This window comes from Pezoporus wallicus, unplaced genomic scaffold (assembly GCF_028554395.1).
Source record: "Pezoporus wallicus isolate ANWC-B61680 ecotype Strahan unplaced genomic scaffold, APGP_CSIRO_Pwel_v1 contig_2595, whole genome shotgun sequence".
NCBI classification, from domain to species: Eukaryota; Metazoa; Chordata; class Aves; order Psittaciformes; family Psittacidae; genus Pezoporus; species Pezoporus wallicus.
The window spans coordinates 280341-306174 of record NW_026640968.1 but is presented as its reverse complement, the minus strand read 5'-3'; the positions used below and the strand labels follow the sequence as shown (position 1 = coordinate 306174).

The 25834-nt window shown below is 40.6% G+C and overlaps 3 protein-coding genes across 6 annotated transcripts in view; 2 read left to right on the top strand and 1 right to left on the bottom strand.

Moving 5' to 3' along the window:
- The window catches only part of SSBP2 (single stranded DNA binding protein 2), a 181878-nt gene extending 178875 nt beyond the window's left edge, over nt 1-3003 (top strand). For all 3 annotated transcript variants that reach the window (XM_057421394.1, XM_057421391.1, XM_057421393.1), the window contains one exon: nt 2330-3003. In XM_057421394.1, the coding sequence (XP_057277377.1) occupies nt 2330-2425 (96 nt within the window). In that variant the 3' untranslated portion in view covers nt 2426-3003. The remainder of the gene's footprint in view (nt 1-2329) is intronic.
- The window catches only part of RASGRF2 (Ras protein specific guanine nucleotide releasing factor 2), a 275229-nt gene that overhangs the window by 50549 nt on the left and 198846 nt on the right, over nt 1-25834 (bottom strand). The window lies entirely within an intron of this gene.
- The window catches only part of ACOT12 (acyl-CoA thioesterase 12), a 32515-nt gene continuing 13779 nt past the window's right edge, over nt 7099-25834 (top strand). For both annotated transcript variants that reach the window (XM_057421387.1, XM_057421386.1), the window contains exons 1-7: nt 7099-7234; nt 9767-9836; nt 15164-15224; nt 16186-16287; nt 18275-18407; nt 20304-20454; nt 25296-25415. In XM_057421387.1, coding sequence (XP_057277370.1) covers nt 7099-7234; nt 9767-9836; nt 15164-15224; nt 16186-16287; nt 18275-18407; nt 20304-20454; nt 25296-25415 — 773 coding nt within the window. The remainder of the gene's footprint in view (nt 7235-9766; nt 9837-15163; nt 15225-16185; nt 16288-18274; nt 18408-20303; nt 20455-25295; nt 25416-25834) is intronic.

Here is a 25834-nt window from a genome sequence, read left to right as displayed (position 1 = left end):
CAGAAGAGGATATGCCTCTGGAAGATTTCCCTCTCCACTGGTGAAACCTGCATGCTTTTGACTGCCTAGAATTAGGTGGAATGAATCCAAGCTTCACATCCCTGTATCAGTTGCACTCTCACTCTTTGCCTGCACTGATTCATTCATTGAAAACAACACAGGATGAAACCATTGCACAGAGGAATCAACACCAGACATAGCATATGATGCTTTTAAATTAAGCCTCTGTGAGACTGTAACAAAGATAGTAATGTTCATACATTTCTTGGGATGGCTAAAGATTCCTTTCCTGGGAGCTTTAAGGAATAAATCTAGAAGATCCTCAGGATTGTGAGAATGCAGGTAGTAATGGCAGTTTATGGTGGGGATTTTTTGTAAATGTTTAGTACATCTATATGATTTCACATGCTGGTTTGGAAACGAGGAGGTCTTTGCATCAGTGTTACTGTGGGTTAGCAAAGTAAATTTATAGCAGGTTCCACCTCAGGGTTTCGGTGAACATCTACGTTATTCTAGTCTAACTTGAATACGTTTCTTCACTTAACTGCTGGTACGAAATCATAAGCAGTTGTACTGATTCTTGCTGAAAGCTGAGGAACAGTTGAAGATTAAAAATTGCACCCTGTCACCTTTATGAAGAGTCCACATTCTCACAGCTGGGCCTGAGACAGCAGCTGAAGTTGCCATATAACTTCATCACACAAAAGTGGGTGTAATTTTTTTTGTGAGTTTTAACAGGAGTGGTATTTATACATTTGCTTTATTTCCCAAACTGTAAGTCATTCTGTGTTGAAAATTATACACATCTGGTGTAGCTATGAATAGAAGAATTGAGGATTTTTTTACAATATGGTAGTACAATCCCTGCTCTGTTGTTCAATATTTCAAGTGCTGAACTTGACCAAAACTTTACATTCACGGATTATCTTAGCGTCATCTCTGCGTGAAGATGGGTGTGAATTTCCAGTGACTGTGGGTTCTCAGTGAATTCTGGGCCACAGGTAAACAGTTGTAGTGGGGAAAACTGCTGTGGCAGCCACTTCTCACTTTTTGACAACTTTTCAGGTGGATAAAGCCATTCTGTCTGTTGTCTGACACGCATCCAGTTTTCTCAGTGGATCACCATGTTCTTGAGTATCTTGATGGGTATTGTCATCTAATGGAGGGAAGGTGAGCAAGGTCATCACCCAGGAAAAGTAGAAACGTATCTTCTCCAGCAATCATTTATTTTTAATACTTAACTTTCCATTAACATTGGCATCTTCAGTTACTATTTTGCTATTCAGTATCTCAAGGTGGTATGAGCAAAAATATATGAGCATATACAATTTACAACGAATACAGGCTTGTATATCATGCCTTTGTAATTCAGCTTCAGTATCTATAAGCTACAAGTAGACTAACTTCTTCCCTCTTGGAGTGTTCTTTACTAGAAATGCAAATATTTACTTTAAAAATAGCAGCTGATGGCTTCATTCATGCTGGCTGTTTTGAATCTTCTGGGGCTAACCTTTATGTTTTCCCCAGGTGAAAATACCATGGGATACTTACCAGACATAAGCACAATGACATGTCACTGCAGTGCATGCCGTCGCTTAGCCTCACTCTTAACATGTACTTGCATGCTGGAAAGTCGAAAATGCTGCTGTATAAATTGCTGCATGGTTTACCCAATACAAGTGTTTTTCTGCATCCCTTTTTTGCTCGAAATTCCCATTAACTTGAAAGTTAGTGATGGCTTGAAAAAAGGGGTTTGGAGCACAAAGGATGCAGGGATCAACTCTACAGTAGTTTACAGACTGCTGTAAATTCATGTCTTCTCAGCAAAGAAATGTAGCATTTTAGCAGTAACTTCCTAGTAGAAACACTGAGCGTGCTTATCACTTTTAAGATTTTAAGGACTGTGTAATTGTATCTCATTTAATTTTGACACTTAACCAGTAATATTCAATGAGCTGTGAACTTTGGTCATATCTACATGTTCAGCCAACGCAGCACTGAAAGGGGAACAGCCATGTTTTAGTATTGTAGTTACATAAGAAATCAGTTTTCAAGTTCTGTTTTGATTCTGTTTCTTTAACTTGTTTTCACCACAGAAGTATTTTTCTACATGGTCACCTGAGGCTTCCTTTCGCCAACCAAAACACTGTAGCCTTCTGCACTGTGAAAGGGCCTTGCGCTTGCCCAGTAAATCAGCAGAAATTTCATCCAAGCCATAAAATCCTCTTATGTTATCTGTGTTTATGTAATTAAAGCAACTGGGGATAGGAGCTTCAGGAATAACAAGGCCTCTCTACCTTCCATTTTACTCTCTCTCTGTACTTCACAGGGATTCAAGAGTTCTTTTTTTTCAAGGCTCAGCTATGTCTTTTTGAACCTGTGCAGTCTGTGTGATTCAGTTTATGGAGATAGCATTGGAGCATGAAGATTTACATGTGGTAGCAAGGAGTAATTGCATGTCTCTGTGGACATGGACACTTGCAAACAAGTCTGATACCAAGAATTTAAAAAAATAAAATCCAGATGGTACCAGCAGATCAGACTCTCTACTACAGTGGGGTTTTTTTTAGCTTTTGTCATTTGTATTTCATTTTGCAGGAGATGAGTTGGGGAATCTCAGTTCTCATGGGGAATTTTAGAAGTGTATCACTCAACAATCATAAAGTCTAACTTCAAAATGCACTATGATTTATTACAAAAATATATCTGCTTCTGTTTGCCAACATGGTTGTTCCATTTGTGATAAGTTAAACTCAGCAGTTAATTTGTTGCACTGCCTAGCTGCATGAGTTCATCCAGTGTACGTATGTACCTGTGCAGCATTACTTTGAGTTTTGTATTTGAATTTGCAGTATTATTTTTGTATTTTACTTTGCTTCTGTTATTGCAATTGTAGTAAACATAATTTATACATATGATTTTACAACTGTTTTGCAACTGAAAAGTCTTCTTTAAATTGTAAAATTTTATTGATGGATACTCATTAAAATGGTATAAGAATTATATTAACAATTGTTCTGTGTTTGATGCTCTCTGTACATAAATATATGTCTATTTATCTGTTTAATGGTGCTTGTGTCTTGCAATTTTGGATACATTTTAGAATAAAGTTTCATTTTACAAGAATTAGTTGTATTTTCATAAGCTGTGTCAAACACACACACACCCCCCCCCCCCTTTTTTTTCCCATGAATAACTAGGGTTATGAAAGAACCATACGAATCTGAAACATTTGTAACTTCACGGAGTAATACCTTTGTTTCAAGAATATGGAGATATATAATGTCCACAAAGATGCACAGCTCTACAGTGTAGTTGATTTACTGCAGTAACTGACATCTATATTTAAAATATCACCAAAAAGATCCATTTTGGAGTTACATCTTGTAGCTGCTGACTCCACTGGTAAGAAGAGATTGTGAAGGTGTTAACAGTATCACAATTAGCACATTGGTCTCTTATTTTCCAGGGAACACTAAAGCTCTCTAGTCATGCATACATCTGTTTAAATATAGAATAAATTTTGGTAGAAACACAAAAACTAATTCTAGATGACAAGCTTCTGTAGATTTTTGATTCTTTGCTACACCCTTGTTCAGTACCATTTCTCAGGATAAATTCTAGCTCGGATGAAATGCAGGTCTGTATCAGTTACACTATTAGCTAGGTGGCTGCTAGCTGGCTGGCTGCTACATTACTTGGTAACTCTGATGACTTTACAGATTTAATCACATCTAATACTGAGCTCATCTTTTATTAATAAAATACCTTACCTATTCTGGCACAGTTCCTCTTCAGGCATCGCACTGTGTCTTGTTCTTCACAGTGCTCATGAGATATGCTGCTGTGCTACACAGATCTTTTTAAGTTACGTTGCTTCAATTAATTACAAATGCATGCTATTAGGAGATTATAACCTAATACCATTCTGGTTTTTTACTTTATTTAAAACAGTACTGCACCTGTTGTTGCTGCTGTTTTTATGATTTCATTTCAGCAGGAGAAGCCTCAGGCCATTAAGTGGGAATCATTTATTGACAAAAACTTTTTATAACTGCATTAGCAAGCAACAGTGCTGAAGGGATGTCAATTTCTTAGTTGGTTAACCAAACTTTTTAATCTGAGCTCACTCTAATCCACCACCAGTCCTCATTTCACAATAACAATTTCAGCAAAGCTGGTGGTGACTGAGTGATGTATGGGTTTGGATGTTAGGCATCCTCTACCTACCTTGAACCATTTGCTCACAGTGGGCATCAATAATGAGAAATCTGATGGTTCACAAAGATGCTTCCCAAAGACTGCCTAAGCCACAAAGTGTTGGTCCAGCTACCTTCACCTGGTGGTGATGCCAGAAGTGGTGGTACATGCTACTGTGGCACAAAAGGTACTTCTCAACTCAAAACCATTGAAAGCACAGATTCTCTTCTGGGAGAAATTAAATTACTTGGGCTAGTAATTTAATTTTTGTAATTTTTCAGTTGTGAAAGGAGAACAATACAGACATTGCAAGTATTTTCTGAGGACAAATACATTGAAGGATGTTAAACAGTGTTAACTGCAGTGGAGACTGTGAAGCTAAAGGAGTATGAATAATGACTGCAGAGAAAGGAGTCACTGAAGCCAACTGGAAGACTGGAAGTCTGTTAACTCAGCTGGCAGGGTCCAAGAAGAGGCGCTGGATGGCAGGAGAAACGCAGCTTACAAAAGCTGAGGCTTTCTTGGGAAAAGGACATTTTAGGCTGCAAGTTTGTCACCTCACTCTCCAGGTGTTTTTTGCCAAGTGTCCAAAGCAGTGTAAACCATATGCATTGTTCATTTGGATCCTGAGGGCCATTCCTGTTCTGGAAGTGCAGCTCCTGCTTCTACTGGACGTATTTTGAATTACATCCTTCCCTTAGAAATTTATAGGTATGTTTCTCAAATACCAGCTTTCCCTTACCCCGACAGAAACTTGAGGCTACGTTTTCTGCTTCTCCAGTACTCCTCCATACAGCCCAAGAGAAGTCTGCTGATCACTTTTAAATCTCTATGATCCTAACAGCTCTGTAAAACCTAATCTTACAGCAGATTACAGATACAGCCCAAACACTGATCACTGGGACTATGTGAAATGGAGTTTAAAGTTACCTGTGAAAGAATGAAAAATAAGCATTATTTTTGAGAAAGCCTGGTCAATGAGCAGGACAAGGTAAACCTGAAAACACATTTACAAAGTACTGGCCTAGGAAAGCAAAACACAGGTTTCTGGGTTTGTTGTTGCTTGGTTTTGGGTTGTTTTTTGCTGTTGTTGGTGTTTTTTTTTAATAGGAAAATGCTTAGTTCTTTCTAAAGACTCTTGCTTCTGTCATCCAGGATCCATGGTGTGAGAAGTTGATACCTGAGGTTTTGTCATCTGGACTGAGCAGGCAAGTCAGGAGAAAATACTGGGTGCATACTCTTTAGAAATGCTGTTCAGGCAGCAAGACTGAGGTATACCACTGCCGCTTCTGAGAAAGCCTTGCTTGCAGTGAAGTCAGTCAAAAAAGGAAAGAGAAATCAGTACAGACATATTTCCTGAAGCAACAGAATAGAAATAAATCTAGAGACTAGCATAGTGTGCTGATTTTCTCTGCAACGTAACTACTGTGATGGCACAGCAATCCTGTTGCTCGGTTAAGAGTATGTGACAAGGAAACAGAGATCTTCCTGTAGTGCAATGACATTAACAGGCCATGTGGGAAGAAAATCACTACTGCACTGAGAAAACTCTTATCTTGGTGAGGCAGATTGGTTGAAATTCAGATTTTCCTGGCTGTTCTGGGTTAAAGCTGGTTCTTCAGGAATGTTTAAATGGACATATATTCATTATATAAATTCACTGCTGTATGTTTTTAATAAACGTGGGAACCCCCTGTCATTAGAACAGTAGGTAACAAGTCATAGTTCAATGGTAAAAAGAGGAAAGGCTGTAAGGAAAGCCTACAAATAGTTTTGCTGCTCTGTTGAAAACCATGCTATTTACAATACCTAAGGGGCTGCAAATAGCACAGACTAAAAGACAAGCTTTGGAGTCTTACATTAAAGACCATTTACAAGTTACACGCTGCTATGTCAAAGCAACACGCCTGCTCCACCAACCAGCCCTGCCTTCACAGCTGAGAAGCCCAGCCAGTGAGCATCTCCAAACTGCCTTCTTCACATTGTTGCACCTTCAATAGCAGTTACGCATGGCAGTAGTCAAAGACCAACTTTCCTAACTGATTCAAAAGCAATTGCTCTATTCTTCCTACTCCTTCCCTGCTCAAGGCCAGGCTGGACAGGGCTTGGAGCAACCTGGTCTAGTGGAAGGTGTGCCTGCCTGTGGCAGAGGGTTGGAATTGGGTGAGCTTTATGGTCCCTTCCAATCCAAACCATGCTATGATTCTATGATTCCTCAGCAGTGCTTGCATTTTCATAGTTTGCAAAAGTGTCAACATCCTGCAGTATGTCACCAGCCATGTGAAGAGGACCAGGTAAGAGAAGGAGCCCTCTATGAGATCTCCAGTTAACTCCTCCAGGAGTAAGTGACCAGGGCCATGGCCACCAAGGTATGTGTCAAAACATCTGTACCAGCAGTTGCAGGGGTTCACCAGGCCATGGCACCTTCCCCACTTGGAGACGGGAACGTGTCTACCCTGGGACTATCTGCCGGGCTCTCGAGTTGGTGACGGAAAAAGGGGAAAAATAAAACAAATACGAGCCCGATTATAAAAATTTCAGTGGCAAAGCGCACACCAAGACCCTCCAGCAGGCTCCTGGCTGCCGCGCTATCGTGGCGGCTGACTGCAGCCCATGAGGAACCGCGGAGATGGGAGCGGAGCCGCCCTCTTCGCCCCTGCGAGACCGCGTTTGCTTCGCGATGCCGCCGTCCGCGCTGGGCTACCGGTTTGCCCGCAGCAGCGCGAGTCCCTCCCGCCTCCCCGGAGCGGCTCAGCCCCCGCCGGAGGCGGCGATTCCTCTTCAGCCCTGGGCCGGTCCCGCCCCAGCCCGCTAGGCAGCTGAGGAGCTGGGGCAGCACTGTCTCCCCGCGTCCGGCGGGAGCCTCGGCCGCCCCTGTCCGCCCTCACCCGCGGCGCTATGGAGGCGTGCGGGGCGGCGGAGCTTGGCGATGTTCGCATGTGTCAGACCGTGTTCCCGGCCCACGCCGACCACCGCGGCGAGCTGAGCGCTGGGCAGCTACTCAAGTGGATGGACGCCACTGCCTGCCTCGCAGGTAGAGGGGCTCCGGCGGGCGGGAGCGTCGCTTCAGGACTCCCCGGCTCCCTTCAGGAGTTCGCCTTGAGCTCGTCGGCTGTGTGGGGGGACAGCGTCTTGCTAGAAAACCGGTAGCCCCATCCCCGTATTTGCCCATGACAGGCGAGGAGGAGGTGGAATTTTGCCTTTGGAGGGGCTGAGGGGAGGGTTGAGGGAAAGCTTAAGTCGCGGGAAGCATGTGAGATGTGGGGGTTTAGATTAGGAACAGGCATCAGGGGAGTGAGAAAGCTCGTAGAGCTGGAGGGGAGTGTCAGATCTCAGCGGGTGACAGGCGGCTAGGATGAGAATTAAAGACCACAGCAGCTGAGGGGAAAAAAGGGTAGACAAAAAAAAAAAACAAAACACTAGAAGAAAGAAAAGTATTAATTTAAAAACAGTGGCACACAGGTTGAAAAAAAATATGCAACATAAACAGCCACAAATCCACCCAACAGGCAGAGCACTCTGTGTCTTGTGTAGCTCAGCTTAGAAAACTTTTTAAATCTCCTCGGCTAACTTGTGGAAGCAAAAAGAAAACCCAAGTCTCTGCCATCTCTCTTGTCAGTGAACCCTGTTTCCAAGTACAACTGCATGCATCAGCAGCCCATAACAAGTCTTGCGAAGAGTACCGTGTGTGTTTGGAGAACTCGAGTCTCCATGTGATGCAGTGACACGGTGATCTCACTGTGCAGTGCCACTCGACCTCTACAGAAAGAGTTTGGATCCTGGAGAACTTGTCTCACATGATAATGTATCTGGCATGTACCAACTTCACAATATGATGATGTATTTTTTTTTATTCTAGCTCAGAACCATTTGGTTTTAGCCCTTCAGTGATTAAGCCTGTAACAGTGCTCTCTGTGGAGGGACTGAGCTGATTTCCACAAGCCTTGAACTCAAGCCCCTGCTCTGAAGTGGCAGAGCCCCAAACACCACAGTAGTTCATCCTTGCTCCCTTGGACCTTATTTAAGCTGTAATGATCTTCATCAGCTGTGAATCTGCCACCAGAGCTCACTTTTATAATTGCTTTTACTTGGTTAGGCTTAGGGCAGCAGCAGTCATTCATGCCGTAGGATTAATTCTGTGGCACACAAGGGGATCTTGACATGTGCTTTCCTTAGTTTACTTTTTGTGTCACAGCAAAACTCAACATGCTGGGCAGAGATTTGTTTGGCTTTACCATCTCTCACTCGCATTAGTGCCAGCTGGTGCAGTTGCAAGTGCCTGGGATTTGCACCTTCCTCCTTTCATACCCTGCTGCTTTAGGTGTGCTGCAGCTAGTGCATGGCTGGCTTCTTCCTCACTTTTGAGACTATTTATAACTATTGCTTACTCATCATCTTATATTACCTGTCGCAGTGACAAGTCCACCCTCTAGGTCATCTGTGACTTCTTCCCTGTCATCCCAGTTTGCTGTGTTTCTAGTAAATGCCTTTATGTGTTTTGCCCTCGTATTTTCAAAGGGAACTCCTCACATACTGATGCAGCTCGTGCACCATCCTGCAGTTCTTCCAAGTGTTTGCATGTGATGCTCACTAAAAATACTGGACTGTTTGGCGTGAGAACTCCTGCCTGTTGTGCAGTGCTGTTTTCTAGCTTCAATGCTAGTCCTCTGTTTTGCCTTTTATTGCGGGGAACTTTTTGGAGCAGGGCTTCCCTGTGTTTATACAGCTCCTAGTGTGCCCTAGAGGAGATTTAGCCTCTGACTTGGAACTCTGGCTGCTATGGTCAGATAAATAATAAATCACAATAACTTGCTGTAAAAAGGTAACTATTGGCCTATTAAATATTAACAGTAAAGATGTTTATCTCTTCCAGATTAACTTTCATAATTAATACAAATAGAGTGTGTTGTTTTTCATAGTCAAATGCATCCTAGGGGGATGAAGAATGCAATTCGAAATTTGGTAAAATTATTTTAAAATAAATAAATAAAATTTAAATAAGCAGGTTTTATTTTTTTTTTAATTCTTGTTTGTATTTTTGTAATTTCTGCATTTTTACTACAGCACTGAGGATGCACTTACCTGCTCTCCACTGCTGTGACCATGCTAATAAGCCAGTAGATACACCTCCTGTGTCTGAGAGTCTTCAACTGATGTGAAACTTCCACACTGGTTTAACACAGCCAATATTCCTGACATCCTGTGTTGAGGAAAATTGCTGAGGTTTCTTTAGGCGTGTTAACGCTATGTGACTCTTTTTGTTTTGTAACATGTTTATTGATGCTTTCTTACCAGAATGTTCATTTTTACAGACAGACTTTAGAGCTTTTCAAACTGAGAAGGAACATTATCATCAGTTAGCCTCATATGATGTTACCCTTATTTCATGATAAATATTAACTTAGCTTTTGTTTTTCTAAGAGGTCTACTGCAGGCTTGCATTAAGGTGATCAGAAGAAGTGGGATCTATTGTGTTTCGTCTCTCTCTCTTGTGCAAAAGTGTATAGGTGAATATCTTGCTGCAAGCACAGTGTTGTAACTGTGTGTCCCTGTGTGTCTCTTGAAGCTGAGAAACATGCTGGTGTTTCTTGTGTGACTGCATCTATGGATGACATACAGTTTGAAGAGGCTGCCAGGTACAAAACCAACTAACATTAGTCAAATGTTTTTATTCTAGAGAGTCTTATTTGGCAGAGATAAACTGAGGCATTATGAAATCTGAGATAGCAGGCCAGTACGCTCCCTGGAGTCCCAGGGCTGTATCTCAAAACTGCTCTTTTCTAGCTATGACAGCCTGGCCCACCTAGAAAAGAGATCAGTTTCACACATAAAAAAATAAACTGCAGTTACTTTGTCTCGGCAACCTAGATGCCAGGTAAGAAACTGATTGGCCAGTGATCTTTGGCTCTAATTAAAGGCAGTGCTGCAGTCTGTTACTTATCTCTGTTAAATAAGGTATACGTGCCTGTAACAGTTACTGTGTGATTTTTTTTTTTTTCTTCTGTTGCAGGTGCTCTTCAGTTGATTTCTTAATATCTCTTTCATCTCTTTTAGAAAAATGTGTACATGTAACAAAACAAAAATATTTTGCATTTGTGATCACTGAATATTGATAATGTCCTGCTTTCAGCTGGGACAGTTGTTTTTTTCCTAGCAGCTGGTGCAATGCTGTTTTTTGGATTTAGCCTGACAACAGTGCTGGTAACATTGATGGTCTGACAGCGATGCTGGTAACTGATGCTTTAGTTGTTGTTCAATAACACTGATGCTGATCAAGGGCAGTTCAGCCTCGTGCTCTGCCAGGAGGGGCACAAGAAGATGGGAGGGAGCAGAGACAGGACAGCTGATCTGAACTATCTAAAGGGATATTCCATTCCACAGAATATTATGCTCGGTATAGAAACTAGGGGAAGTGGTAGGGAGCCACTGATTCCTGCTGGAGTACAGACTGGGCATCAGTCACGGGGTTGTGAGCAATTGTATTGTGCATTTTTGTTTTTTCTGAATTTTTATTTGACCTTTTTTTTTCCGGTTGTTCCCTATTATTGTGGTTTAAGCCCAGATGCTGACTCAGAACCACGCAGTTGGTCACTCTCTCCCCTGCAGCTTCATCCCCCAGCTCCTGCTGGGATGACGAGGAGAATTGAAAGAATGTAACTCCCATGGGTTGAGATAAGAACAGTACAGTAGCCAAGGTATAACACAAAACCACTACTGCTACCACCAGTAATAATAATGATAAGGGAGATAACAAGGGGAGAGAATACAGTTGCTCACCACCCGCTGACTGATACCCAGCCTGACCCAAGCAGCTGTCTGGGCCTTCTGGGTGAGTTCTGCCAGTCCATATACTGAGCATGATGTGCTGGGGTATGGAATACACCTTTGGGTAGTTTGGGTCAGGTGTCCTGTCTGTGCTTCCTCCCAGCTTCCTGTGCCCCTCTGCACTGGCAGAGCATGAAAGACTGAACAGTCCTTGATTGGTATAAGAATTACGTAGCAACAACCAAAACATTGGTGTGTCACCAGCATTGTTCTCAGACTAAAGCTGAAAGCACTGCAGCAGCTACTAAGAAGGAGAAAAATAACTGTTACAGCTGAACCCAGGACACCTGTTACTATTATAAATATTTCTATCGTTGTTATAATTTCTATTATTATTAGATTTTACTTAATTTTAGTTATTAAACTGTTCTCATCTCAACACATGGATTTAATCTTCTTCTGATTCTCCTCCCCATCCCACCCAGAGCGCGAGTGAGTGAGAGCAGCTGCATGGTACTTGCTGCTAGCTGGGCTTAAACCACAGCAGTCTACAAGATAATACAGGACTACTGTTTTAACCATTTTTCATTATTTTCCAAAGGATAAAAGACACTGAAAGGGGAAATTGCATATTTATTCCTAAGCCATATCTTTACAGAAACTTAAAGCCATCACTTTGTAGGTTTCATGTATTTTTACACCTTGCAATCTGGAAATCAGTGAGTGCTTAGATGGAATGAGCCATCTCATCAGTGGGGTTACACTGATGAATATGCATGCAGTTGTCCTGACTGAACCAAACAATGCTGGCTGTTGGATGTACAGCTCATGTCAATTTAAAACTGTTTGCAGCACAGGAGTTTAAAACAGACATCCTCTCACAGTTCTGAACAGCAGATTTTTAGACTAGTGGCCATTAGGATGAGAACTAGAAGTAGTAACAAAGAAGTGAACATTGTCATTCTTAGTCTAGAACTCCAGAGTTTTTTGGTCATATTTACAAAATTAAAGTGTTTGTCCTGCATGTAATTAATTTCTGGTTTTTTTGTTGTTGTTGTTGTTTTGTTTTGTTTTGTGTTTATTTATCCTTGGGAAAAAATCCTCTCTGTGAAAACTGTAATCAGAGAGTCCTAGAAATGAATTCAGGCATGATATTTCCAGCATAATATTTCAGACTTCAGTAGCTTCAGAGCAGTTTTCTCTCGTTTCCAAGAGCAGAACAGATCTCCTAAAGTATAATGAAAATACTTTTCCTTCCAAATTTATTTCCAATATGTCTCTATTCCTCCTTCCTCTTCTTGTACCAATTTTTCATTTTTAACATGAATTCAGGCTACAAGCCTAGTAACTGTGAAGTGGTTTCGGTAATTGTTTTTCAGCCTCAGGTTATCTCTAACATTCCGATAGTAGTTCACTGTGTAATTTCCAAAATTTTGCCAGATCATTTTGATTATACAAACATCTTGCATAAATAAGAGAGCTCTTGTATCTCACTCTAAATTAAAATATGTTTTGTAAGTTACCTACTGCAAGGTTTCATTTACCTAACTCAGGTTACCAAATGTTCTGTAACTCTTCTGTACATATTTCTTTTTGGTTGACATGGAAACAGATATTTCCACAAAATCTCTTTATTGCAAAACTCAATTTTATGCCATAATAACAAATAAATACTTCTTCCTTGTTTTTTTTAATATGCAGCAGTTTTAATGTGCAGCAGTTCAGTGCTAGTAAGAATATCTGATTTTAAATTAAATGTATTTGAATTTTGTTAGTGCTCCATATGTGAATAATATTCAGTCATTCTGTTACATTTTAAAAGCTTTCTGCTTTATGCCAGATGAATATCTGTTTAGGGATTCTGTGTAGGTAAATGGTGTTCTGTGACTTCTGCCCTTACCTAGTTAAATGCCCAAATAAATCAGGTTGTCCAAAGTCAGAATATGTGTTATAATGTAAACCATTTAATTTTGAAACAGCTCCTGAAAGTATTTGAAAAAACATTTCACTATCATAGTGTCTGGCCATCTCAGTTCTGACATCTTCATTTTCTGATCTGGCCATGGAGTCTAGAGTACACTTTTCTGCCAGAAAATGTGAGTCCAGCTGCACAGACTGCTTTGTGCACCAGGGAGGTGCCAGTCAGTCGGGGTGTCTGATGTCCGTGAAGTTCAGACCTGCCTTGTTGCAGGACTGCCTCAGGCCCAGTGAGATCACATCCAGCTTTGTTTTGTTGTTCCCAGCCTGCAGTTTTCTCATAGTCAGACAGACCCAGATTTACCTCTCTCAACCTTTCTTATGCAATGTTCTCACAGAGAGGAATAGAGGTCAGCAGGGAGGTGTCACTGACAAAGGTGAAATAAACAATCTTTGCACAGAAGAATACTTACAGGCCAGTAAGCCTGAGATTGAGACCTTTGCGGTCCCTGATGGGACTTCACGGACAATCCAGTATTGTGATATTTTTGACAGGGACCATGACATCCCCTGCATGCATCTGTAGAGACTCTGAATTCTCTTAAGGAAGGCCTCTCTCACTATTGGTGTATGCTGCTTTTAATCGTGCAGGTTGTCCAGTTAGCATATTCCCTTTTTTTTCACTGCGTATTTATCATTAGCGCTACTGCTGTGTTACTGAAGTCCTCTCTCTTGGGAGTTTTATGACAAATACAGAGCCTTCAGAGGTGTTTCAGGGTACTTGATTGGGTTTTGACTTGAGCCTTTCTAAAGCCTTTACAACATTGTAATGTTAACTTCTCCAAACTTAGACATAAATACAGTGTTGCAATTATGAATACATTCTCCTTTTTCTGGTGGTTCCCTTAGCTGTGAGTTTAGAATTACTGTATTAATGGTTGTGCTTTTTCTTTGTAATCAGTGAGGGAACAATTCCTTCTGAATATGTTCTTCAGATGCTAATGAGGGCTGTATATTTGCTGTATGGTCTTCTTTTGTATAGCCATTTTCCTCCCCCATGTACTCAAAGGTTTCCACTTGTGTTCTTGAATGTGAGCAAGAAGAAAGTTTCCATGTAATTAGTTGTTCCTGTCTGGTAATGTAAAGGAGCAGGTTTCCTATTCCCCATTCTAGTGTTTGGTAACAATTCATTTGAAGTTCTGGCATAGAGAGAAGCAATTTAAGAAAAGCCAGATACCTTTATATGTCAAAACCCTATTCATTAAATCAGGGAGAAATGATAAAAGTTTTTTTTAATATAAACCCTGGTCATGACTGTGCCAAATCCTTAGCTATAAATGCCTATTTCATAGGTACTCAAGTGGTCTGAGTTATATCTTCAAGACTCAGATGTAGCTAGCTGCACTTAGCCTACTCTGGGACTGATCTTTACAACTGTCAGTCTGTCTAAATTCCCTGAAGGCAGTGGTCCTCTGATGCCGTTATCTTGTCTGTTGTTCTGACTTACCATGTGCATCATGTCCTTCTATTGCTGTGCTCAATAAGGCAGTTTTAGGGGAAACTGCCTTCTTTCCACCCTTTCAGCACTGCCTGTTCAGAATCACGCCTGTTACCAACACTAACAGGTACTTTAGACATTCCAGAAGGAAATAAATTAGTTTCTCATTTAAATTTGATACTATTTAGGTAGAAAGATACAATTCTGTTTGGGGATTCTGTGTAGGTAAATGAGGAAGAGTAGTTGTTCAGAGGTGTGCTGTTAAGAGAACAGAAGGGACATGCTTCAGCCCTGTTCTTGGCTAAAACTTGCAGTGACCTCTTTCCCAATCCTTCAAAGATGTGAAAGAGCACCTTTCCTCCAGGTATTATTTCTTCATGTACATGTATCTGTATGCTAGAGAGTATACAAGGAGTGTATCTTGTGTGATAGACACATCTTGTTTTGCAGACAGACATGTCCCTTTGACCAAAAGCAGAATGTAGCCCAAAATTTCTTGGGGGTCGTGGGGCCTGAGGCATGCCTGATGTCACACAGGCATCAGCAAGGAGAACGAATGCTAATACTAAGCTTACAGAGTTTTCTGAACAACTAAAGTTGTTACTGAGCATGAATGAAGTCTGGTGAATTACAGAGCTAGACCTTTTTCAGGGCGTTTTCAGTATGGGATGGAAGGCACAGATTGATTAATGACATTTTCTTCACTATTAGGAATACCTAGAGAGGCAGGTTCAAGCCCTTAGGAAGCTGCATGATTACATACCATGCTCTTTTTCTTAACAGGGTTGGACAAATTATTACCATCAAAGCAAAGGTGAACAGAGCATTCAAAACCAGCATGGAGGTAACAGATCATCACTATTTTAACAATATTTAAAGAATAGAAGATAGGTGGGAGGAATGGAGGGATGCAGCATGGGTCTGGGAGCTTTGTGCAGATATCTAAAGAATATCTGCCTGATTAAACTGTTTTCATAATGTGTATTATAGTTGCATGTTTCCTGTAAAATAATCGGTGTCAAAATAGAAACTGGACTCTGAAGACTCAAAATATTTGGCAGGTGTAGTGGACAGGATGGGGTAGGTGGTGTTGGTCCAGTCCAAAGCAGTTGACCTTTAAGCAGTCTTTAGGTCAGAGCTAGGATCCACTGGCTAGGTGGAGTTCTAAGTATTTTTGAAACTTCTGATACAAAAATATATTCAGGTGTGTGCATGTTCATACTCTTTGTTTTGTAGCAAGCATGCAATGCATTGCCCAATCACTTACTTGAAATCATAACTGAACCTTAAGGTTCAGTTTCTCTGCATTATGCCCAAGCACAATTCTTGTTCATAGAGTGGTGCATCTCATAGAGGATGTATTCTTAAAGGTTCTAAAAGTTAGAAAACAGTCAGAAGCTTTGATTCATGTCAGGCCTGTGTCACACAGGATCAATTACGCTGTTTCACCTTGAAGTGTTTCCTTGAGTTTTATACATTTATATAGACTTCTCTGTGCATTCAGATCTCAGGGACTCCAAAGGGCACACATGTAAATGGAAAGAGACCCATACAACTAAATCTAAGTGTCTTTCCTGTTTTTTACTTTATCTTACAAGTGATGCTAAGCATACCTACAGTTGTACTAAAACACTTTTCAGAATTCAGTGGATACTGTGATGTTCTTACGTGTTCAGAGATGTCTCAGTGGTAGCAGCGCAGTTCTTTTATGTTCTTTTCTTTAAGAGACTGCACCATTTTGTCTCAATTCAGCTAACAATGATGTAAATACTTTGTCTCCTTCTTCACTACCTTCTTCCTTCTAGGTTGGCATCAAGGTTATGGTACAGGATGTTTTGACTAATGTTGAAAAAATTGTGAGTGTGGCATATGCAACATATGTAGCCAAACCAGTTGGTGGTGGAAAGGTATTTCTTCTGTTTCCTTCTATGCTAAATTACTGGGACTGAGTTACTTTCTGCTAAATAATCCAGCTTTTCTGGTTGTGAAACACAATAAAATGTTCATACCTGATATTCTGAAAAGTAATAGGAAAACAGTATGAAGTGCAGACTTTATGGAGACGCTTTTTTTCCCACATCTCTGTTCCGAAATTCCTAGGCTTTTTTTATTGTTTCCACTTTGTGTTTCATGTTTGCTAATAATAGAACTAGTGTCTTTGCAATACTGAGAGAGGCAAGCACTGGAAGAGAGATACTTGTGAGTCTCCATAGTCTCTCTCCTTTTCAGTTACTGATCTATCTACATTCTGAAACCTCAAGGGTATTTGGGGTGCGGTTTCTTTATCTTTTACTTCAGACATCACTATTCACATAAAAGACATTATTTTTAAGGTAGCTTCCAATCTAAATTAATTCTTTGCCATTTATGCTAATTAGTTCTCATGCCAATGTTTCTTCTCCCCAGTGTTTGGCTCCCTGGAGACATTTAGAAATCAGTCATGGTACTGTTAGCCTTCACATTGCTGTGCCAAGCAGGCACAGTTCTTTTAAAGCTTTCATATGAGAAAGGCCTTTCTCATGCTTAGTTTGCTGAAGAGACAGAACCGAGCAGTTTTACCAAAGCTAAAGCCCAGCTTGTCTCTGAAAGGTTAATAGCTAAATTGGTTAACCTGAAAACACCAAAATAGTATAAAGTAAGGATTGTTTATTATTGATTTGATATCATATCAGTGGCGTCAACCCATTTACCCATTTACCTTTTGCCCAAATTTCCAGGGATTAATTAATTAATTAATTCAGGATTAAATTGGTGATGATTAAGGTTAGGCTTAAGACAGTAACACCCCAGAGGGAGTTTGAGACTTCAGTTCAAATTCCATCACAAATTATAGTGTTGGAGAAATTAAAGAATGTTTTTTCAAATCCACTTTTCTGGGCAACTGTTGCTAAAATTGAGTAGAGAGCAAGAGTGTGCACTCACCATCTTAATCTTTTAGTGGGGCTGTCTGGAAAAAGCTAGGAAGCTCTTGAGAAGGGCCAGAAAGGAGGCAAGGAAGCTGCAAGAGAGCTTGAGCGAAGACTCAGAGCCTTCTTGAGAAACATGAGCAGCACTACTGCAGGATACAAAATGTTGTATTTGCCCATGTTGCAGTGCTTGTGCATTATTTTAAGGTTTCTGAGGTAGACCTTGAAGACAAGTCACACACTTGACTGCTCAGTGGCACCTATGCAATATTTATCTAAATGTAATAATTTTCTTAAGCCAGTACAGGTTTGGGTTGGGTTTGTTATTGAACTGACATACATGGGAATTTTACTTACAGGAGAAGGTCTGATCTTCGCAAGAGAAGGGTGTGTATCTGAGCACAAGTAGCAGTTTTGGGCCTAACTGTAGTCTGGAGCTGCACCAAGTGCTGGGTGTTCATGTTTCTCCTCCATCTTAGTGCACCTGAGTACTTCTTTGAAAACTGGTCCTCAAGATAGGTGGAATAGGCAATGTGAGTATGGAGAGCATTTCTACTCTCCATAGAGGGACCTATTTCTGTCCTGGGTGGGAGTCAGCTCTGGGATACACTTTGCCATAGACTATACGGCTGATTAATGCAACTGGATTATTTTTCTGATACAAAATATCAGCAGTCAAACCTACATATCAAGATCTTTTCCTTTTTTTATCTAAGTGAGAATTGTCTTAAACTGCATGTGCTGTCATGTGCATTTGTATTTAAAAGCTAAAAGAACTTTGTTACTGTGTTTTAACAAGTGATTCAGAAAGGATAATGCAGAATCTCTTGAACTTTAACTCTGCACTTGTTTGTATTAATAGAACTTGTCATCTTGGACAGTTGATAGCAAAAGATTATAGAAAATGCTGATGCCATTTTAAGCTCAAAGTGCACTTTGTTATGATTATGGTGTTTGGAACCTTTTTTTTGTTTGTTTGTTTGCATAGATTGAATTAGAACCTGTAAAGCTTCTGTCTACAGAAGACCACCTGGAGCACTGCCTGGCTATTGAGAGAAGAAGAATCCGACTGGGCTATGAACAGATCTTTCAGAACCTAATGCAGGAGAGTAATAAGGAAGGTGATTACTGTGGTCAGCATAGAGGATGGAACAAATGACTTACGAGCAGCTGCAAGGGAGGAAAAAAGCAAACAAAATGCCTGAGTAGAGTTCTTTGATGTTGTGGTATCATGTAGAAAAGCATGTGCCAGATTTGTGAGGGTGTGTAAGACATTCTGATAGAGTGGTATTTCTTTGTCTTTCAGACATTCCAGATTTAAAAAAGCAGGATTGAAGGCTAAGCATGTGTTAAATAAATGTGAAATGCAGATTTTCATGTAGGTTATCTGTGTAAGGTTTAACAGCTCACACAGAATGTTGCAAAATTCCTATGTTGGAATTCCTATGTTTCCTTTTTGCAAAGGTCCTGTGACACTAGTTGTAGTATCGATAGGAGGATAAAATTCACTCAGGCTTAGAGTTATGTCTTTGCAAGAAAGCACTAAGAACTCTGTTTATCTTGTGAAATCGTTACCAAGAAGCAGGAGAAGCTTCACTACATGGAGGACAAAACAGGTAAAAGAAATTTAAACTCCTCATGACCAAATTAGAAAAACTGAGCTACGAGGCAGGTTTGTCTTTATTTCTTACCTCTGTTCTGAAAGATAGTTGCACTCAAAAGTTGCTGAGCTCCCCTGCAAAAGAAATTATTCACAGCAGTTAAGAAATATGCTGGTATTTGGAAAATCTGAGCCATAGCTCCACATACAAACAACAGACATCCTGTGGTTTTACTGAGGAAGGGCTAAACCTGTTGTAAATATAGATTCTAGTTGTAACAATTTAACAAGATTATCTAGAACTGCAGAGACTTGTTTGCTCACAAACAAGTTTGCTAGAAGCTAGAAGCAAACAAGTTATTTGTCTTCATGGTAACTGCCTCATAGGAAACAGCTTAATACCATGAAAGACAAATCAGAGGTTGATGATTTTGTTTCCACTGCCTTGTCTAGGAACTTCCTTGAAGGATCTTATCATTGTTAGCACTAATTTACCTCCTTAAGGAGACAGAACAAGCAAAACAGGGGAAAGAGAGAAGAAAATACTGTGTGTAAAGGCTGCCAGGTAGCAAAATAGGTATAAATCGTATCCAGAAAGTGAAGTTTTTCTGAGTGATCTTATGCAACAACTTAAGTAGGTCCAAAGTACGAGTTAGTCAAATATGTCCACACTTTCATATAATCATAACTTCAGTTAATTATGGCAAAAGTCAAAAGTACAATTCAGATCAACATAGATACACTTTAGAATGATTGGCATCATCACATGTCTGAATCTGATCTTGCAAAACATAACTGCAAAAAAAGATTAGAGTGTGGATGTATAGCTAAACATTTGAAAATGGAACTAGAAAATGCATTACTGATTCAAATCCATACTTCTTACTCTCATGTGTCCTGTATTGTCTCTGGTAATCACAAGATCTTTTGAAACAATCACGCCTAACCTTAATTAGACACATTTACACAGGTGGCCATCATATATGGTGGTCAAAGTCTATGAAAGTCATTTGAACAAGTGATAAACGCTCTGACAACATCCATTAGAGGTCATGCATAGCAACCATGAATAATCACAGGCATATGCAGAGGCTGTTGGCTGTCTGCATTCGCAGATAACCAAGCGTCACAGTGACTGCTTCTGACACCACTTCTTGAAAGGTTGTAGGGGGGCTGGGAAGGATAACTGTGCTGTGATAGACTGCAGTGTGCACCATCCCCTACCACTTATGTCTCTTGGGAGAAGAGAGTAAATCTTCAGCCTTGCGAAAAACAGAGGTCTTCTGTGCCTTTCTTATTTAATTCTTTTCAGTCTTGCCTGAAGCAAAATGCACCCTTCAGTAACAGGGTATTTTCTTCTTGGCTATCAGAGTTACTTGCTGAAATAATTCATTAATATGTTGCTGCCATATTTCAGATACTTTTGAAGAGGAGCATGGAGTTTCAACTGACCTTACTCATGTACAGAGTATTGAGCTTGTTCAGCCTCCTCATGCAAACCATCATGGAAACACTTTTGGCGGCCAGATCATGGCTTGGATGGAAACAGTGGCAAGTATTTCAGCAAGGTACTTTTCTATATCATAGTCTTCGCACATGGTTCTAAATGGATGTGATTTTAACATTAAGGGTTTCATAAGGATTTATTTTATGAAAAATACAGACCCAAGCCTTTGTGACTTTTCTTCCTTCTAAGATTGCAGGAGGCCTTTGAAGTAATCATGTGGTACAGTTCCTACAGCATGCCACACCCCTGTGGGAGCCAAATGTTACTCTTCTGTTACACATGGAGGCCCTAAGGCAAAAGAGGCAATGTTCTTCTCTTGAGAATCTCAGTAGAAAGTCAGCATTGGACCTCAGAACAGAAGCCTGCCCACCAGGTGGTTGATGCATTGTTTTAAATATAGGGTTACTTGTTAAGTCAGGATAAAACCAGTACAAACCCTCTATCAACTGATACCCAAAAGTGAACAGGCTTCTAAATATTAGTCTGCAGATCCTTATGCCAGAAGAAAGCGTAAGTCAGAGAAAAAAAAAGTGAAACAGGTTCTGTTTTGTTGGTGCACACACAGAATGGATGCATAACCTTCAGCAAGTCATTTAACCTTTCAGTCTGAGTCCCCATCCTATGGGTCGTAATATTTTTAGCTTTTTAAAGGGCTTTGTCATCTTCAGGTATTAAGTGTGAAGTATTTAACACTGCCTATTACTGCTTGTCAGTTTGGCCTAGAGTTAAAATCATTTAATTTCTCTTCCAGTGAAATAAAGCCGTTGTTTTTATCCCTCCTTGTTCTTGGATGCTGTACAAAGCTGCTTTGTTAGCAAAACTAGAGTTTCAGTTTGAATTCTTTTTGCATACTAAGTGACCTAATTCACTGCAGGGATGTTAGATAATGGGCTGTGTTGCCATTCAGTGAAACCTGGACAGGCTGGAGAGTTGGGCGGAGAGAAACTTGATGAAATTCAACAAGGGCAAGTGTAGAGTCTTGCATCTGGGGAAGAACAACCCCATGTACCAGTACAGGTTGGGGGCTGACCTGCTGGACAGTAGTGAAGGGGAAAGGGACCTGGTGGATAGGAGGATGACCATGAGCCAGCAATGTGCCCTTGTGGCCAAGAAGGCCAATGGCATCCTAGGGTGCATTAGAAAGGGTGTGGTTAGTAGGTCCAGAGAGGTTCTCCTCCCCCTCTACTCTGCCTTGGTGAGGCCGTATCTGGAATATTGTGTCCAGTTCTGGGCCCCACAGTTCAAGAAGGACAGGGAATTGCTTGAAAGTGTCCAGCGCAGAGCCACAAAGATGAGTAAGGGAATGGAACATCTCTCTTATGAGGAGAGGCTGAGGTAGCTGGGACTCTTTAGCTTGGAGAAGAGGAGACTGAGGGGTGACCTCACCAATGTTTACCAATATGTAAAGGGTGAGTGTCAGGATGATGGAGCTAGGTTTTTTTCAGTGATGTCCAGTGGTAGGACAAGGGGCAATGGGTGTAAACTGGACCATAGGAGTCTCCATGTGAAAATCAGGAAAAACTTCTTTACTGTGAGAGTGACAGAGCACTGGAACGGGTTGCCCAGGGGGGTTGTGGAGTCTCCTACGTTGGAGATATTCAAGGGCCACCTGGACGAGTTCCTGTGTGATGTACTCTAGGTTACCCTGCTCTTGCAGGGGGGTTGGACTAGATGATCTTTTGAGGTCCCTTCCAACCCTTAGGATTCTGTGATTCTGTGATTCTGTGATATGTTTTCGCTTTTTAACTTTAATAATTAAATGACTTTCCCATTCATTATTAATTTACTTTCGATTTGTAGCCAGTAGTTGTACAGATAACAACAGATTTTCTGTAGGGGTTGGATAAACAGCTAGTTTTTGTAATATTAGAATGCACTGACCTTACACAAGTATGTAATTGTACTGGCTTCCAAGGGATTGTTTCAGATCTTTGCCATAATATGACCCAAAATATTTATCTGTTTTCATTTTTCATTAATTTTATCTAGTGAGAGTCACACTTAGGTTCAAAAAGAAAAGGAAAACATCAGCAAACCAAGTACTGAAAAATTTTTGTTTGAATTAATGTATGTCAAACACTGTTCATCATGTTGAAAATTTCAGGAGTAATGGCTGGTGACAGAGGCTTGTTAAAAACAGAGATTTTGTGCTTTATGCTTGAGAAATGGCTAGTTTTGATACAAACCTTTTGTTAGACCACTCACAATTAGACCTGACCTTTTAAGGTGCCAATTAAGAGTTGCTATGGCCACAAACCGATGGAGGAGCACAATTAGAGGGCTGACGCTTGACAAATATATTTCTAAGGGTGTTTTAAAGGTTACTCACCCTTAAGTTCTCCCACTTCCCTCCTGCCCACAGTTTTTTGGCCGGATAGTAGATGAAAATATTGCAGATAGCAATAAAGACATTTGAATATTAATAATATTTAATAGTTTGATTCCAATCTGTACTTTTGTGTTTCATACACTTGCAGTATTAGTATTTGGGGCGTAGTCTTCCAGAAAACTGGAATATTTAGGCCTAATTTCTGGGGTTTGCCTCCCTTATTTTCAGTAATACTGTGTTTGCATCTGTCTTGTGAACATTATAGATAAGATCACTGTTTTGCATTTAAAATCAGAGGAGCAATTTAATGAAATGCCAATCATTTAAATCTATTAGTCTGTTAGAAATATGTACCAGTCAGTTAGTTAGCTACAGGTAATTGTGTGCTTTTAAGAATTCTGGTACATTAGTTTGCAGAGTGCAGTTGAGTTAAAAGGTAGGAATGCTACAAAACAGTATTTTTGAGTTTAAGATCTGCACAATGAAAAATCTATTCTCAGATGTGCGTATGGGATTCTTACTGAGGAGTTTTGCACACATGCATGAGGACAGTGTTTTTTCAAAGTCCAAAAATAAATGGCATTATTGTGTATTGTTCCCTACTCATGTAATCTAGAGAGATTCCAGTAAAGACTGGGAATTCAACTACATTTATAACCCCTGAATCATAGAATCATAGCATCATGGAATGGTTGGGGTTGGAAGGCACCTTAAAGCTCATCCAGTTCCATCCGCCTGTCACAGGCAGGATGCTTTCCACTAGATCAAGTTGCTCCAAGCCCTCTCGAACCTGGTCTTGAACACTGCCAGGGATGGGGCAGCCACAGTTTCTCTGGGCAACCTGTGCCAGGGCCTCACAACCCTCACAGGGAAGAACTTCTGCCTAACAGCTCATCTCAGTCTCCCCTCTGTCAGGTTAAAGCCATTCACTCTTGTCCTATCCCTACAAAAGGCCCTTGTTAAAAGCCCTTCTCCAAGTTTCTTGCAGCCCCTTTAGGCACTGGCAGCTGCTCTGAGGTCTCCCCTTACGGAGTCTTCTCTTCTCCAGGCTGAACCAGCCCAGCTCTCTCAGCCTGTCTCCAGAGCAGAGCTGCTCCAGCCCTCGCAGCAAGTCCATGGCCTCCTCTGGACTCGCTTCAACAGTTCCATGTCCCTGTTGTATTGTTGCCCCAGAGCTGGACGCAGGACTGCAGGGGGGTCCTCTGCAGAGCTCAACAGGGGGGAGAATCCCTTCCCTCAACCTGCTGCTCGCATTCCTTTTGAAGAAACCTAATTTTTGCCCACTCCAGAGAGCATGCAGACAAGACCCTAATTCCACATACCCTTTCTTAACCTGTATCTGTGCTGCTAACTTTTTTCCTGGAATGTCTGTGAAGGTCAGAGAAGTGATGAGTTGTTGGTATTCCCCAGTATAGATGACACACTATTGCAAAGGTTTTTCTTTAGCACAACTTTTTCTGTAGCTGTGTGGCTGGGTTTGATCAGGTGTATCTGTTAATCCACTGTACTAAAGGGCAGCTTTATGAGTATACTTGTGGAAAGGGTACTTGCATGGCAGACGATCTTCTGTCCTAGACATGCAAAGTTTTACCGCAGTGGCTACAGCCTATTTCACAAGCAGTACAAAGAGATACAGTAGGACAACCCAGCTGAATATGACTACATATAATTGAGCACAGTGGAGGATTAGGTCTGAAATAAGACAGCTGAGCAGACACACTATGCAATCAGAAGGATAAAGGGAACAGGCTTACTAAGATTTGTGTGTTTGTAATACACTGTTGTCCCCTCAGCTTTTGAAACTTAGCCAACAGTTTATGAATCAGTAAGTGATCACTTCAACGTCTTATGTTCTTATGTATAGGCAAAGATGTGTTTCCCAGCTCAGCACCAGTAGTGAACTGCACATAATTTAGTAAAGCAGACCAAAGTTTAAAACAAAAAAAAACACCAAAAAACCCCAACAAAACCAGCTATGCATTTGACAGTTACATTAGTAGGTTTTAATTGTTATTTCATATAGTGCTAGCAGAAAATGGCTGATAAACAGGCAAAACAGTACAAGTGTTAAATAGACAGACTGACAGTATTTTGCTTGAACATTTTTTCTGGAGCTCAACCTTTCTGCTCAGGTTTCTTTTAATCGTTTAAAGGATTTATGATCTGGCTTTTTTACATACTGAGCAATATCCTACTCCCCATGCTGTCATATAGAAATTAACGAAACTCTGTGAAGTAAATGGTTACTCTGTAGTAACGGATTCCTGATCTGGCTCCAAAACAAGGTAGCATCAAGCAGCAAGAATTAATTATAGTCAGTGTTTGTAAAGTGTGTTGAATATGAAACAGCATGACATAAATGGTACTATTATATTTGAAGCTGGAACTTTATGCACGTGGAGTGAACATGTTAACTGTATTTCAGTGAGTTATGGAATAAATCAGAGTAATATAGTGATCTTCTGGGTTGCACAAACCTTGTTTCTCTAATCACTACCACTTCAAATCTAGCATCGAAGTTTTTTAACGCAACTGTATGTTTTGCTCTCTGCCTCTTTTGCTTTCTTTTTCAGCTGCCTTTGTCATTCATATCCTGTCTTGAAATCAGTCAATATGTTTAAATTCTGGGGACCATCCGTTGTGGGTGACCGCCTTGTTTTCAATGCAATTGTGAACAATACATTTCAGAATAGGTAAGCTCCTCACCTGGTTGTCTTCCTTGACTTGTCCAGCACCAGCCTAAATGCGTGTTTCAGGTTGCAGCTATCTGTAGGGTTTGTATTACTAAATAAATGATTTTTCCGCTGGGGCTTTCAGGGATATACCTGTAACTGTCTGTGTGTGCCTTTTTTTTATTTTTCTCAGTGTCAGTTTTGAAAATTTTTCTCTGACATTCACTCTCAATTTAAAGATCGTTTGTTAAAAAATTCCAATCCTGCCAATTCAGACCATGAATGTAACTTTGAAATTCAGGGATTTTCAAGAGATGAGTTGATCCCACAGCTTTGTTTCTTCGTAAGACTCAAGCTTGCTTCCAGGATCTTCTTGTCTTGACATCTGTTTACAGATCTAGGTTCTACTTATTGCTAGAAAAACACAGGCTTTATTTTGT